Here is a 16586-nt window from a genome sequence, read left to right on the forward strand (position 1 = left end):
GAGCAACTTGGCTGCGTTTCGGCATTTCTCTAGGGAAAATGCATCCACCTTAAGCTCCAGAGAGGAACGATCGAAAAAATTCCACCCACCTCTCTCTTGACAACTTTATTGGATTTTCTCTTCCTGGCACCGATCAAGTTGGACTCTGGCTCGGCGGAGGGTGGCTTCGCGGCGGCCGCATGCCTCGTCACTGGACCTCCCCGCTCCTCCTCCACCTCCTCTTTCAGCGGCGGTGGCACCTTCGCCTCACCATCCTCCTCCTTCGCCTCCGCCTGCGGCTGCTGCTCCTCCACCAACTCCACCTTCGGCACCTCCGCATCCCCTTCATCCACAGCCTTCATCTCCTCCTCGACCTTCTCCTCTTCCTTCTCCACGCTCGTTATCTCCATCCTCTCCTCTTCCACTTCGTCCCTAGGCAGAGGATCGCACCCAGTCTCTGCGGAACAAAAGAAACACACACAGATGTATCAGTAACTTTCTCATTAAAAAAACATCTATTTAACTCACGTAAGAGGCCATTGATTTCATGCAAGGTTTTCGTAGGGATGAGATTTTATTCACTTCCCTTCGAAAAATCATAGGATTGGTGCGATCCCTCACCGCGCCTTTCCACAAACCAGTGGAGACTCGGAGCGAGAGGTTACTTTATTTATTCCTTTTCCAACTTCCCCGTAAATTGCACATAAAGGCCTTTACAATGGAGGATTAACAAATGACAAACATCCATGCTCTGGATAGGAAACACCTACCCAGGAGGGATTCGAACCCACGACGTAAACTCTATGCCCACGACCTTCGGTTTGGCAGGCGAGGACAGAGGTATAGTATTGAGTTAGAAAGAGCAAAACGCCCTAGGGCAAATAGTGATGGCCTGTTACTGTGGCCACATTTTCCCAAACTAAAGGTGATTTAAAACTCCCGAACATCAATTTATTACCTAACATACTGTTCCAACAAATTATGACATGTTGCCATTACGGGGTGTTGCTTAACCAAGAAAATGAATAAAATGTTTCCAATCAGGGAAAAAAAACTAGTGACTTATAGAAAAATAATTTTTTTAGATAAGATCGCTTAATTGGCATAAGAACATCGTATTATCGAGAGGGCATGCATAACAAAAGTGCGCCCCACTATGCAGAGAAGTAACGCAACTACAAAAAAAACTCCTTTTTTAGTTACTTATCAAGATCTCGCCGCAAATTACAACAGAAAACATATAGATATTCCATCCCTCGTTACACAAAAACCAGCTACAATAAAAACGATCCGCCAAGCCCAACGGATTTACGAAGGGTCTCCAAATTATAGCTAAAGCGAGTGATGGTGAGCGATAAAGATAGATGCAGGAAGAAAGGGGCCGCCCCATGCTCACAAGATGGCTTTTGAGATGGAGAAGTGTGAATTTGCTTGGCCACGTGTGGTGGGCCTCAGAGTCGTGGCTCCTGCTCGGGGAGATGTGTTTGAACAGAATGTGGCACGCAGCCGCCAATGCCACTTGCGTGCGCCCTTGGGCCGCACTTTGGATGGGAGGCTTAATTGAACAGTCAGATCCGTTTCTGAGAACTACAAATCAATGGGCTCGACAAATCAATGGGATTCTGTTAAATTTCTCCGGACATCTCCGGTGCTGAAATGATCTGAGGTGTCAGGAGAAATTTAACGGGAAACTATTTTTTTCTCGGAGGGGAAAATCATTCATGTACTCTAATTTTTCACCGTTTAATATGACATTTCAGTCCTATTAGATAGCAAAAGATCATGTAAAACACTTATATCCAAGCAAGACTTCTGTCCCTTAAAAATCTCGCAAAGCTCTCTTTCACTCCATCAACTTTGGAGAGATGAAGTTCGCATATGCAAAGAGTACATAGGATATCTTGTTCGTTTTAATAACATTTAGATGCCCAGCTTTATTTTGCTTACAAAGACTGATTACGCCAAGTTTTAATCACGCTTCAATTTATAAAATGAATTCATGGTTCGATACACGAACTGTGGCGGAGGACGCAAGAGATAAGTGTAATTTTATATAATCAGCATTGCTATAAAATAAATAAAAATACAATAAGGCATCCAATGTCATCGCTCATTGTAATAATTCTAAAAATTTGCGATATCCACTGATTCGCCAGCTAAGAGAAAATACCGCGAGTTCCGTGATCTCCATTGGATCCACCACGCATACTTATGAGGAGCGCTCTCGTTGATGGCATTATGCCACCGTTTACCAGCATCCTAGCGGATGTAAGAATTCTGGGAAATATCACCCCGGATAGATTCATCGCATAATTCACGGCAAAGAATACCCAAGAAAAAAATTACCCTCCTCCGGGAGGTTTTCCCGGGTGCTTTCTCAGACCACGGAGCTCGCGAAATTTTCCAACAATGACGGTGATCGCGCACGCCTTTGCACACTCACTTGTTTTCCCTCGCGGAAACCCTTCTCCGCTCACTTCGATAAGTACGCAACAGCTTTCACGCTACCTTCACCTCCACTTACACTTTCATATCACAAATATCAGATGGATCACATTATAATCCACTGGCAAGTAAAGCAGCCAGTAGTAATGTAGAATTGATTCGATTGAGAGCTTGAGTCAGTAGGTTACTACATAAAAAGATTAATGAATACTATGCGTAGGTATTACCAAATTGAGTAATTTAAATACTGCATTTTAAGCGATTGAAAATAGGAATCCTATAGTTAAACAAAAAACAAGGCCTAATTCACTCGAATGAGCATTCTGAGAAGTTGGGCCTGGGAGTTGGCTAAATCTGTATTTCAATCTACACGGTTATCATGTTTCTCGCCACATACCACGCTCAAAATCGTCCTTCTTTCCACATCGACATGCACAAAAATATTCCTGCGCCGTTTTGGGACTAACACGCCTACAATAAATGACTTTTGCTCATATTAATCCCTCATGGACAGATATATCCTAATCAACTTTTGCGAGAAGATTCTTCATGATGAAATACAGGTGCCGGGAGAATCCTTATGGGATTCATTTTGCGGAGGCGGGAAGGATGCGAGATGGCTTGTAAAACCGCAGCTTCCTCCCCGGCCACCGAGATGGAAATGCAATTTGAAGCAATGAATCGGGCTACCCGATTAGGCCATGAGGAGAGTTCCAGACCCAACTTCACTTCAATGGAGGAGTTTTCTTTTCAGCGCGCGGGTTTTACAGCCCACCACCAGTCGCGCTTACCAAAAAAGGTCGGGAGGAATCGCAGAAGACCATAATATTTAGTATTCTCAACACTCACGGTCAGTTTTCCCCTTAACAAATTAGTGATACAACAATCTTACAGTAAGCATTTCAGATAGTGAAGGTCTTTGAAACAAGTAGCTGAAACTAGCTCTTCATCAGGCAACAATGCATCATGATGTGGCCGATTGAGTTTCGCCGCCTTCTTTACAGGGAGCTTAGTGAACAACTCCTATTCCCCACTCATCTAAACAATTCATTACTATGACGGGCATAAGTAGTTAGGTACACAGCCGTACACCAAAGACTAGATGGAGAACTGGGGCAATAACCGCGAATAAATAGCCCAGCAACATACTGTATCGGATGAGGTGATGCGAAACAATACCTCATAGTTAACATCTCATTGAAATCATCGAGAAAAACTCCTAATACCCAAGTTTATTGCAATGATACCCTGCTAATGACCTCCTCCCCCAGATAATGCCGAAACGCTACGAAATTAATCGAAAATTTGGACGGGACAAGGTTGTTTTAACCCTGAACTACCGAGAACCTATAAAGTAAGGTCCAGGCAGGGGCGTAGTTGTCAGATGCAAGGGCCGAATCCGTATGCGGAACGGAGGATGGAGAGGGGGGATGGAGAGTGGGGGCAGAGGATGGAGTCAGCGGATGCTGCTATGCGGAGGAATGGACGCATTATATCCCATGGGGAAGGGGGCAGATGAAGGAGGAAAGGCACGCAAACACGCGGAGAAAACAGCCGTGCACCTTCGCGCCATCCGCTCGCACAGACCTCGGATGAGAAAAGTTCCATCTCAACCATCCATGCTCGCTCCTCTTCGTGCGTGTACGCTGTATGTACCAGAGCGAGCACATCCTGCTTCCCTCGCTGCCCTGGGAAAATCTTTGGATCTTCTCGAGTCGCCTCCGGCAGTCGGAGTTTTTCTTTTCTTGCTTAAGTGTATGCACTCATAACAGTGCAGTGCTCTCCCGCGCGAATATCCCATTCCAGCATCGACAGAAAGGGTCCAAGATTAATAATTGGTGACATCGCCGGGATTAAACATATTGAAAAATAGGCAATTTTCCTGGCGTTAAGTACAAACAACAGCGAAAGAGAGCTTAAAAGGCCACATTTTAAGCAGCGAGATAATATCTCAATCAGGAGTAAGCGACGTAACATGTCAAACTATTCATTTAGAACGCAAGCTAATTTCAACAAGCGAAGTTTCCCCTTAAGATCATGATGCACCGTGCCACCAGGTTAATCTAAATCTTAGTTGAGTCACAAGGCCAAAAACTCTTTTTGCAGGATAGCCGAGGAGCTGGCAGGATTGCTTTACTTGACGCGCAACATACGAAACATTTTCATTTAAGTAATTATTACCTGATTTTGGGCACGATGCTAACAACTCCGGTTACATTAGCAGGTGATACTTCACAAGAAAATCGTAGGAAAAATAAAGAAAAAATAGGAAAGGCACTGGAGAAACATCACACGATAACCTTCACTGACTTCCCGCCCACGCTTTCACGAAACAACTTGCATCCGCAGTTTCCATCGGATGGCAAGCGACCGCGGGCGCAGTTTCACATTCGCGATCGTCATCCAGATCCCATAACTCAAGACATCGCTTGCGATGATTCACGCAGGGGAAAGAGCTAAGGTAGCATTGCACCATGGGAATCCAACGACGGCGGAAAAGAAGATGAGTAAAAAGGATCGACATATTAATTCATTCTCAATTCATCGCGGCTCCTTTTACTCCACACTATGACCGATTAACTATGAAACTGGAATTCCCCAGTCTACTTTCAGACATAACGACATCACAAAGTGCTAACGATATTTTATCGACTGTTCCACACTAAATATTTCACTAAACATGGTAACGACACCTTTACAATAGATGAAGAAGTGATTTTGTGCCAACGACGATTAGCCTTACAGTGAAATTGTACTGTAATTATTTTTAAAACAATGAAGATACATACAAAATTCTAATAATTTCATGACAAGCACCACACAAAAGTATTTTACACTAGACTTAAGACTGAACTCTATGTAAACCTAATAAATGATTAACTATAAAGGAACACTGAAACAGCTTTCAGCAAAGAACGCAATTTTAAGGTAATTAGGTAAGATACCGGTATCTGAGATAAGATGATGAGGAGATAAAGAGGCTCGACTTTTACAACAGGTATGATGTTTCATGATTTAAAATTCACATTCTTCGGCATTCGAAGATTTTTTCAACGCAACGAAATTCCCTGATTTGCCAGTAGAGTGGTCTAACTCTCATCTCCGGACTGTTGGAGCTATTGCGAAGTAGATACGCGTGCGAGTTGGCACGCGATACGGGAGCCATTAAACACCAAGACTCCGGCTGGGCCTCTGCTGAGGATCGGCAGATGCCACCACCCCCACCTCTCCACTCAAGCATTCCTCCCACTAATACTCTTTTGTTGTTTACGAGGCGCACCGACGCAATATTAATTCGCCTCGCAGGCTTCTGGTCGCCGATTGTGTGGCGCCAAACGCATGACGATTCGGGCCGTAAAAACGCGGAGAGTTCTACGACCCGCCATCGAATAGGAATATGGCAATACGGCGGAACGCCGAGGGATCCCCACGATGTAAAGTAAATCGGATGCAAACATTATACTAATAAGAAAAGAATCTTGTGCATGGGAAGTGGAAATATCTTGTCCTGTTGTCGCAACCTCAAAATGTGTTTACTCGGGTTGAGCTCAACAAATACGCGGAAAAAATATGAACCACCTCAATGTTATACTGCTCCACAGCAGATTACCTAAACTTGATATCAATTTATCCCAGTGTTCCCAACGAGATGCCAGGGTATTTATTTGCTATCAAGCTTGGCCCGAAACCCGACGCTTACGAACTCATGAAAGCAGCAATTTCAACCATAATGACTATCCCAAACACGGTCTTTTAAGATTCCTACCGGTTGCAATACTTAAAAAATTTTCTCAGCCATCCCACATAAGGGAGGAATCTACACGAGAAAGCCATGCTGTTTGGCGGCTCTAACATTAAGACTTCACTGTTCACCTAATTTCTATTGTTATAGAATTACATGAGCTCGTTCTCCACCACACAAATGATAATATGAGTTTTCAAAATTAATTTTTAATTTTAGTTCATTTCAATGTCACTGATTCACAGTAAGTTTGTGCGTTCCCAAACGAAGTACACACCTCCAATTTCTTTGCGAGTATTAATAGGCCATCTGTAAAACCGGACAGCATAAACGAAACAGAGGAGGCAAAAAAGCAACCAGATCCACATGGAAGTCGAAGCAGCCTCCCCCACGTATTTTCGAGGGCGACTCACGGCGATGGTGAGTCTCTGAGTCATAGTATCCACCCAATTGCCTTTGACAAAGCTCCCACTTTCAGGCGAAATCGCATCACTTTCCTCCGGAGAGCACAGGAGTGCCAACGGAGAGATGGGCTCATTCCTCCTTTTTAATGACGCAAGAAGATTTGGCAGAGGGATTTCCGGCGAGCATCACATGCCCTTTCACCAAAATGGAAGATATCAAAATGACCGAGTACTATGTTTACTGACTCGAACCGGACACGAGTTTCCGACCATAGGATAATTCGCGCGTGCCACCCGCTGTCTGATCGTACGGACTCAGGTCGAAATGAAGTTGCGAAAAAGAAACAACCAGGCGTCATCCGATTCGACTTTTGGGGTAGAGGCTGACGTGGCAACACCTTCGCCGATGATCTGTGCGAGCCGCAGAATGCCTTGGGGAAAAACTGCCCACGCCCAGAGTGAGAATCTGCGGATCCGCGCACCTGACTGCGACGGCAGACGAAGAGTCTGCAGAATCGATACCGCGAATGTCATTTATTAGAACTCACCCCCATCCAAACACTCTTACGGCGACCTCCACTTCTATCTTATGCACTTTAAAAGCTAAGTATTCTAATGCACCACCGGTTTCAACAATTACGAGTCATTGTCATGAGAAGGGACTTACCACCAGGAGGTGGGGTTGGACGGAAAAACGTTTAAAATGTAAGAGGCAAATAAGTAATTGAGGTGTAGAAAAGTTTCTCGGGTTTTCCACCGGTTAATGTTCACCGTGTCTCACGAAATTTCGAGCAGCGGCTTGCTGTTCGTCCTCAGCAAGAACAGCAAGTCGCTGCTCGAAACGTAGGGCGGCATTGAAAACATCAAGCGGTGGAAAACCCGAGAAACTTTTCTGCGCCTGATACGCCGGGAAAAGCTAAGATCATACAAGTAAATGAGGTTTGGAAATGTGCTAAGTATTTCACGTATCAACTATTACGCCAGATGTGACTCGCAGGGTTTCATGCAGATATACAATCCCCCTTTTCATACTATCATTTTCATTGGTGCAATTCCAAACTATAATTAGTGAACAATGGGTAAAATTCAGGTTTTGAGGAAAGAAAAATATCAGCCACGTCCAGGATGTGCCAATGCACATAAATGTACTCTTTTTATTTATCTTTCTATTTATTCTTTACCACAACCAATCGTAATCGCGTCTGATAATTATTTAACAAGCTTTTAATTAATTAGGGCTATTTTATATAAACGCAAGAACCTATGCCATTCCAATGATCATTTTATTAAAATAATAGCAATATTGTATCGCCTGATTTTTGCCAATTGATAATTTTGATTCTTATGACAATTACCAATGACTTCTCACGGCGAAAAAATACGATTCGACTTTACACTGATATTCAACATTCTTTTCCGCACCCACTTCTCTACTGCCTCAATCCGTTTTATAAGAGGAAAGAGATAGATACTAAGAGAGAGTATTATTAGATGAAGAGAGAGAGCTGTACCATTGGCGTCATCCCGTTTCGTTGGAGAATTAATTCCCCAGAGCGGAGGCGGTGCGGAAGGAGATGATTGGAGTTTTTAAGAGCGGTGAGAGAGGATGATGATGCCAAGGGTGGCGCGTGGGACGGAGCAGAAGGAGATGCTGCCCCCCCTAACTTCTCCCCTCCCGTTCGCCAGGGGAGTGAGGGGTAGGGGCGTGGGCAGGTGGTCATGGGATGCTGCGGGACGAGCGGCAGACGGAAGAGTTCTCCACGCTCGGTGGGACATTCCTGGTTCCAAGTTCAAGAAAAGAACCACCATCCCGCATTTTAAAAGAAACTCGACTTGGGGTGTGAAAAGCAGCTGATTTTAGCTGCATCAAATCCTATACAGAAATGAATCTAGTTCACCTTTTACAGCAATAAATACTTAGCTGATCTAAAAGCTACCCAAATTACTCAAGATTTCATTCGAATTCTTCAACGAGAACATAAATTACCGATCATAACGCGTCGATTTGTCATGGTAAGGGATTAACCTCGGTCATGCTATCGGTTGCGATTTAAAAATTGAAAAAGTAGCTGATTTTACCTGAACTACATCGTACACAGATTTGAATCTATTTCACCCGTACAGAAGTAAATACTTAGCTGATCTAAATGCTACTCAAGCTAATCTAGATTTCATACGAATTTTTCACCAAGGACATAAATTAATGATCATAACACGACGATTTTCACGAGAATGGATTAACCATGGCCAGAAATCATTTCTTATTATCCTGATTCTTTTGGGGGCACCAAGCATAACACTACGGTATGTATTCGACCAGAGAAGGTCCGGTATCGATTCCAATGACCAGTAATTTTTTCTAATCACAAATATACGATGACATAATTTTCTTATTACAAAAAGTTAGGGCTTGAAATGGAATATCTTCTCCACTGGTTCTTGAAAGCTTGGGATAATACATCGAGAAAATATAGATAATTTTTAACACTACATTACATAAATGCACCACTTTGAAAGGTGATCAACGTTTACATAGACTTGAGACGCAATAAAATGGTGTGGAAAGCGAATGTGCACTGGTTACACACGAAACGCTCTAGAGAATTGAAGTATTTCAGCGCGTTAAAGTTATCAATCCGTAAATGGGTGGATATAAAAATCAGTTTCAAGCCAAGAGCGTTCTTAAAAATTCTATAGTCGGGAGAATCGAACGACGAGGAAACTTCAATCATGCTGTGATTTGCCAGGCTCTGGAGAGGCGATTGAGACACAATAGCCAGCATACCATGTCACGCAACACCCATCACAATTTTAAATGACTTCATTACCAGCACATGCACCATTTCGACATGTTTATTACGACGAAAAAATTAATTGAAATACCAATGTAAGCTCATTACGACTCTCCCAACACAAATTACTTAACTACTAAAACGAATTCTTGCTTACTTTATTGAAGTAACGAGAAAGTTGATCGAAATCTGATAAACAGCCCATTATCACCTGAATTATCAATTCAACACATTCTGAAGCAAAGAAATCAATTACAAAGGCCTGTTTTCCGAGTCAAAGATTTTGAAATTAGTTGGAAACGACTATTAGAAGATAAATCGCCGAGAGCAGCTAACACGTGCCGACGAAAAGCAAGAGGAGAATTCCAGGGAAATTATTTAATCCCTCTTGCGAAACCGCGGCACACATGAAAACACTAGTCGACTCGAGGGAGTGAGGCAGGAATCTTACAAGCTCCAACAGCAAAAGATATTGCGGGATAAGATGATGCGTACTCCTATTCATTACAGCCAACAAGGTGCACGAATTCCAGATTTTAGCAAGGTCACAAGGCTTGGTAACTTCCAAGTATTGAAACTATATCATTTGGTTAAGAAAAATCTATCATTTTGCGTTATCTACTGACTAAGATACCACTATCGCATTGTAATTCCGAACATAATTTGACCGAGGGATATAAATATTTTGCAATTTTAATCGACCTATCGTTACTTTAAACGACTTTTTGTCATATAATGTACATTTTATGATTTTTTTGCATCTATCTATTGGCATGCCTACGATCTATTTGTTTCCATGCAACGAAATCTGGAGATAGACCAGAAAAGGTGATGCGATAACTGAAATGAAAGGTGAAAATGCAAATTTCTGTCAAATCAGCAGAATTTAATTAATTTACCGAGGTATGGCAAACGATAAGCAAGAGCGAGGATCACTTCGATTACCGTGCAACAACATCTGGAGATGGAGCGGATAACGTGATCCGATAACTAAACCAAAAGGCGAAAATGCATACTTCTGTGGATGAATTTATTCACCGAGAAGCTATAAGCTCGTGCGAGGATCGCGGAAGGGTTCGACGCAATCGCAGAGCTATACGAGCGACGATTGACGCGAGAGAGTGAGGCGGGAGGAGACCTTGCACGTAAATTTCTGAGAGCCGCGTCATAGGTCACAGAACTCAACTCTGAAAGGGGCGGCGGGAGGAGAGAAAGGAAGGTGCGGAGGTCTTCAAGAGAGTGCGCGGCTGCGGCGTCGTCAACATGTGACCACGAATGCGCTCGGGATAACGTAATAGGCGATGGGTGGGGCGAGGAGGGGCTCACACGCAAGCGGTGGATGAGGAGGGATGGCATGAGATGAGGGAGATGAGAGGGGCATGAAGCAGATCGCGCCCCATGTGACGAGAAGAGCCCCTCCCGATTGCGAGAAGGGAAAATGCGAAAAAAGGATGCAATAGCGAGAAACATGGTTGAGTTGGTACGAAGAACATGTACCCCGCCAAATGTATCGCGTTGGATACTGAAACGTACCAAATCGAGGAGGAAATGCAATTTATTTTTTATTTATTTCTCACTTCCCCGCAAACAGCACAGAATGGCCTTCACAGCGTGGGTTGCAACATTAACAATAGACTATCACCAACATCCATGCCCTGGACGGGGACCACCTACCCAGGCAGGATTCGAACCCGCGACCTACGGATTGGCAGGCGAGGACTTTACCCCACCGCCACCGAGGCCGGCTGTGGAACGTGTGACGGGAACCATTAAGATTAATGTTAAAACATGAACCTCTGGAAATAATGACCATACGGCATAACAAACTTTTTTAAATGTTTCATTCATTTTTGCTACATCACATCCCTATGGTTTCATAAATTTAATGATTAATTAATATTTTAATTAATCATTAAATTTATGGTCATTAATGATTCATTCAATGGTCATTAATGATTCATTTAATATTGACGCATTTCAGGTCCATGGATCTGATTACACGGCACAAGCTGCATTCTCCACGAAATATCGCCGCTTTTCAATGCTCAACTACAGCCTATCGGCCCAAATATTAGAATGATGTAATTCTCTATCACAATTAACGTCATTTTTCCATAACATTACATGACTCTTCATCACTTCGAACCCTTTCATTATTTGCCAGACGTATTTCCCGTCATTTACTCCTTAGGTAATTATTAATATTGAATAAAGTTCCATGACGCAATTGCATTCGTTCTAGTTATTTTCCCTCCACACGCACCATTACCGTGATGCAAACATTAGGCATAACCAATCTTCAAATGGACCATTATCGGTGTGGAAACTTTAGATATGACCAATTTTGGAGAAAAATTCTCGTGAGAAACCATGAAGAAAATAGAGGCGGTAAGCACATGGTGAGAGAGACGTCTAAAACGAGCCGTGACAAAACTATGCGGAAAAGCGCGATGGGATACGAAAAAGGAGAAATGCGCGAGAGAGATGAATAAAGAGCGAGCGGAAAAGGCGAGATTCGAGTAGGAGTGGATGATGGAGAAGGAGAGAGGGGTGGGGGGAGGGGGAGACCGTGGCGAGGATTGGAGGGGGGGGGACACTAACGGGCTCGATGATGGAATACACATACGGACGACGAGGCAGCCGCGGAGGAGATGGAGGAAGGGGAGATGGGTGATCGAGAACGATTTTGAGCTTAAATGGAATGCGTCACACTCGGCGGAATAACATAATACTCATTGTGAAGCATGCATCAAGCAAATTCAACTCCGCTCCATTATAATACTGATCTAAGTTTCGACAATTTTAAATAGTTTGCGACTACGACACTTAATATCACATACATTCCAGGTGAAAGGGAATCCACCTTTTCTTGCCTACTCGCGCAATGAATAGTCAGGGAAATGTTACGTAATGATTAGAAAGTCATTGATTCAATCAAAAAACTACAGTCTTACGATTGGTATGCTGTTGCTCATCTTTTCCCCCTTTCCCAAGCTAGTTTATTTAGTCTCTTGATTATTCTTCCAATAAAAATCACAAATTTATCATTTACTATCTTTAATTTTTTTTGTTCGCCATTTCCAACCTTTTGGGTCTCAGAAAAAATAAAGACGTAGCCATGGGTCAAAAACAGTCAAGAATGAACCCAGAATTCTTATTAGAAACCATGGATACCCCAGAACGCAATATTATAAGCTAGATTACCAGAAAGACGAAGAGAGACAACTTCAAGTTGAAAGCACTGCCTAATACTGATGAGGGCGCCGACGGGTACCGTGTACCACGGAGATGCCTCCGTCCGCAGCCACAGCGGCGTTGAGGACGGGAGATGATAGAAGGAAGAGTGGGAGGAGGAGGCGGGAGGGGGGTTAATTGGGTGGATGCGGAAAGTGGAGGGGGGACTCGCGAGGAGACGCACGCCACACCGGGTGGGTGTCGGAGGAGGAGAAGAATAAGACAAGCGAGGAGCGGCGAGCGGAGGAGTCCGAGAGGAGGAGAGAGGGGGAGCAGGTGGACGGGACACTTGGCTCGTGCCCGGTGAAAAAGGAGGAACAGGTCATGGATCCATCTCATGAGCAATGGGATGAGACTTTCGCACCTGCTTCCCACCTCCGCAGCGGAGGCGATTTAATTGAAGCAGTCTGCCGCCGCCGACGGCAGCACCGTCGGGCAGCGAGACTTTTTGGGTGCGCGCACGTGGTGGAGAGAGAGAGTAGAAAAAAACGTAGACGGAGCAAAAGGGAAGCACGTATGCATTTGTGAGAGAAAAAATACGAGGAGAGGGTATCCCCCGATTCGGACCGACCGCATGGTCTTCTCCGCCTCCCATCAACCTCCCTCAACGGCAGAGGAAAGAAACGAGTGGCCCTTTAAAAAACAGTCTCTCTCTCTCTCTCCAAGGCGATTAGAATCTCGTCTGGACGTCCAACCTCCTCGGAGACGAAAATCACCATGCACCCGATGGCATCGATACTACGATCTCTCTAGTTTTGGATAATGTATTCTCCTCCGCTATCGAATTAGCTCCCAGGTTGTTGCCTTCCTCCGCGGCCCTGCCTAGCAGTGGCAGCACTAGGACTGGATTACTACCCGTCGGAGTGTTGGAGGAGCGGTAGAGGAGATATTTCCATAGGTCGGGGTTTGAGTCTCATAACATCGCTTTGCCAATTAATGGGTCCGGGGTCTGACATCATCTAGCGAAATGTCACAATTGGTCAAGTAAAATTCTTTAAAATACCATCGTGTCCTTTAGAGATTTATTTTTGGTCATTTCGACTCCAAAATATTTCTGGAAAACTATTCTGTCAAGCGGCTGTTCGCGCATAAACAATTCTCCGCAGCGAATCTGAGCAAGTTGCGGGCTAACAGCAAACATTTAGTCTCATTTTTACGTCGTCGGTCAACAAAAACTCTCATAATGAATGATCCCTCCAAGGTTCTGCGAACGGACGGGAAGCATTGATTATTTAGTTGAAGGAGATAACCTGGGAAATTATCTAGGGTATTCTGTTAGGGAGACCCAAATAGGCAAAATATCACTGCAGCTCGAAATGTAACAATGCCAAAGCAAACTAAACAGTTGAATTCGAACAAGCCACTCTTGGGTTGCGAGGCTGGCACCTCACGATGACTACCACGAATGGTAGGGCAAGACCGGACGCGGACGTTTCGTCTGCGGCATAGAGTGTCTGGAGTATAATTGGACGAGACATCGAAGCGAGAAGCCTAGGCGAGCCCAAGCCCCCGTTTCGAGGACCTACCCTCACGACAGCATCTGCTAAGTGGAGTAAACAGGTTGTCCCCTAGTCGGACAAGTAGCCTCCTCCCGATTGGTACGTGGCGTAGGACAAAGAAATGATGCTCGCAATCTTCCAAGTGACCGATGCCGTGTGAATGTGGAGCAGCCTGGAGAGACGTCTATCATCATCATCATGAAGAGAGCGTTTTACAATTCCACCCTGACCATTTTGAATAATTTTATAATTATGGAGATCCCACCTACAAACAAAATACCATTTTCTTCGTATTTAGACAACTAAAAAACTTCGTCTCCAACTAACTAAGCCAGTCAATTTCCAATATTCGGCGTCATTTTAAAAGGTACATAAATGGCATTAAGTTATCAGTACTCACGATCAGTTGAAGATGCAATTCTTTTTTTTTCAAGTTTTATTTTACGGCACCGAAAATAAAATTTTGGAATAGTACGATGCACCTATATCTTTATAGGAAGGCTGCACTAGTGACAAATAAAAACGCCAGCTTTACGAAAAACTGCCAGCAGGTGCTTTATCATAAAAGGAAATATAATTTGAAGACCTTATCATCGCGAAATTCTATAGATTGCAATCTCTTTCAATACATATGGGATTGCTATCGGTTAATCTGACAAGATATGGGCATTGTAAAAAATCAATTAGTCAACAAACCAGCAAATTTAGCATCCTCTCCAGAGGAAGAGCATATCTACAGGGACAGCAATATTTCAAATGATAGAAAAAAATAGAATGAAACATTGTTTGAAGGTATTCGAGGTTACCAGAATCCCCATCATATTATCTTGAGATCGAATGCACCTGAATCCGCAAAGAGATTTCCACAAACGCAGATGCCACGCCGATCGGCCCCCTTCACGGACGGTTTAAGCCGAACTACGCCTCCGTATTATTTTTTTACACAATGACTCCATCAAGTTTACGAGAGTTGGATTGAGCTGCGAAAAAGTCTTCACACCCCGCCACAATGGTATTATTTAGCGATCATAAAAATAGCTAGGGCGGAGGGAAAAGCAGCTCGGAACCCATTGAAACGAGTGGTAATCTCTCTCCCATCCACCCGCAGAGAGAACACCTTGACCTTGTGAGCCTGCTCCGCCAGTAGCCGCGTGCACAGTCATCCCGATTCACCTGAGGCAGTAACTCGCGAGAAGACAGAGAGAAAGATTATTACAAATTCAGGGTTGCAAAAGACCCCACAAGAACCGGCATTTCGCTTCTTCTACGGATGAGAGCGAAATCGTACTTATCTTTTCACTTCCACAGAAGACGAATCTCTGGAAAAATGATTCCCTGTAATAGTTTTACCACGCAGCGAAGGTCCATTCAAACAGATATTTTGAAAGCGTAGAACTATGACTCAGACGAGTTCCCCACGTATAAGCCAAAAATATATCTCCCAAAACGATTTCTCTCGTCAATTCCGTCTTTGTATCGACTCTCACGGAATCTGTAATTCCAGTCCTTTCCGCAAGACTTCTTCTCTTTCCGAACTTCACCCTAAGTAATAACAACACCTACTGCGTCTTATTTCCATGTTATAGTTCCACATATGGTACCTGTTTTTCATGGAGAAGCAAAGAAATACGCCGAGCCCAGGATTTCTTTATCATCACCGTATGAAAAGCTCAGCAGTTAGTGGTTTAACGCTTAAGCATTATGCAAACATTTTTTAAGAAATTTTCAACGGCACGAAAGATGTAACGAATAGGCATAAACAACGGATCGAGAATATTAAATAGGGACAACCACACCTATAAACAAAAAATGGCTCAACAAATATCCGATAAATCTGCTTCTAAAAAATAAAAAAATACTAAATGAATGAAAATTTTTATAGAATCAGGACCATAATTCTAAACTGCGGATAAGGCTGATGCCTCCATCGTATACTCAATGAATAACATTCGTGCGATCATGTACTACTCCCTAGCCCTCTTAGTTGAAATTTTCTTCACATTGTCCTCAGACCTCTTTTAATGCCATAAAATGTGACGGTGAAACAGAAAATCAATAACTATGGCTAAATTAAAAGAAAACATCGTTCTGAGTTATTCTGAATGTAGACCGCGATTAAAATTACACTCGAAAAACTCTAAAATATAATAAATACTGTTCAGAATGCTACAGACAGCAAAAAGAGTACGAATGCCACAGACAGCACATATGGTATGAAAGATCAGGTAGTGACAGATCTAATGCCGACCATTCATGCCCGATGATGACACAGCAAGATCGAAAGCGCTAAATATGTACGAGGAGCGAGACCGGGAAATCCACGGGCTATGAGGAGGTCCTAACCCGGCCGAAAGAAAGAAAAAGTAGCCACCGCGCTACGCCGTCGGAGGAGGGGTGGGAGCGAAGGGGTGGGGAGAGCGGGTGGGGTGGAAGATGCGGTGCAGACGTGACTGGATCACGAGGAAATCCGCTCCACCCCCTCGCAGCTGAC

General features: G+C 43.7%; 1 protein-coding gene across 2 annotated transcripts in view; it reads right to left on the reverse strand.

Moving 5' to 3' along the window:
- Positions 1 to 16586, reverse strand: part of LOC124155700 (ras-responsive element-binding protein 1-like) — a 207389-nt gene that overhangs the window by 10665 nt on the left and 180138 nt on the right. For both annotated transcript variants that reach the window (XM_046529735.1, XM_046529734.1), the window contains exon 2: positions 90 to 436. In XM_046529735.1, the coding sequence (XP_046385691.1) occupies positions 90 to 389 (300 nt within the window). In that variant the 5' untranslated portion in view covers positions 390 to 436. The remainder of the gene's footprint in view (positions 1 to 89; positions 437 to 16586) is intronic.

Source organism: Ischnura elegans, chromosome 3 (assembly GCF_921293095.1).
Source record: "Ischnura elegans chromosome 3, ioIscEleg1.1, whole genome shotgun sequence".
Taxonomy (NCBI): Eukaryota; Metazoa; Arthropoda; class Insecta; order Odonata; family Coenagrionidae; genus Ischnura; species Ischnura elegans.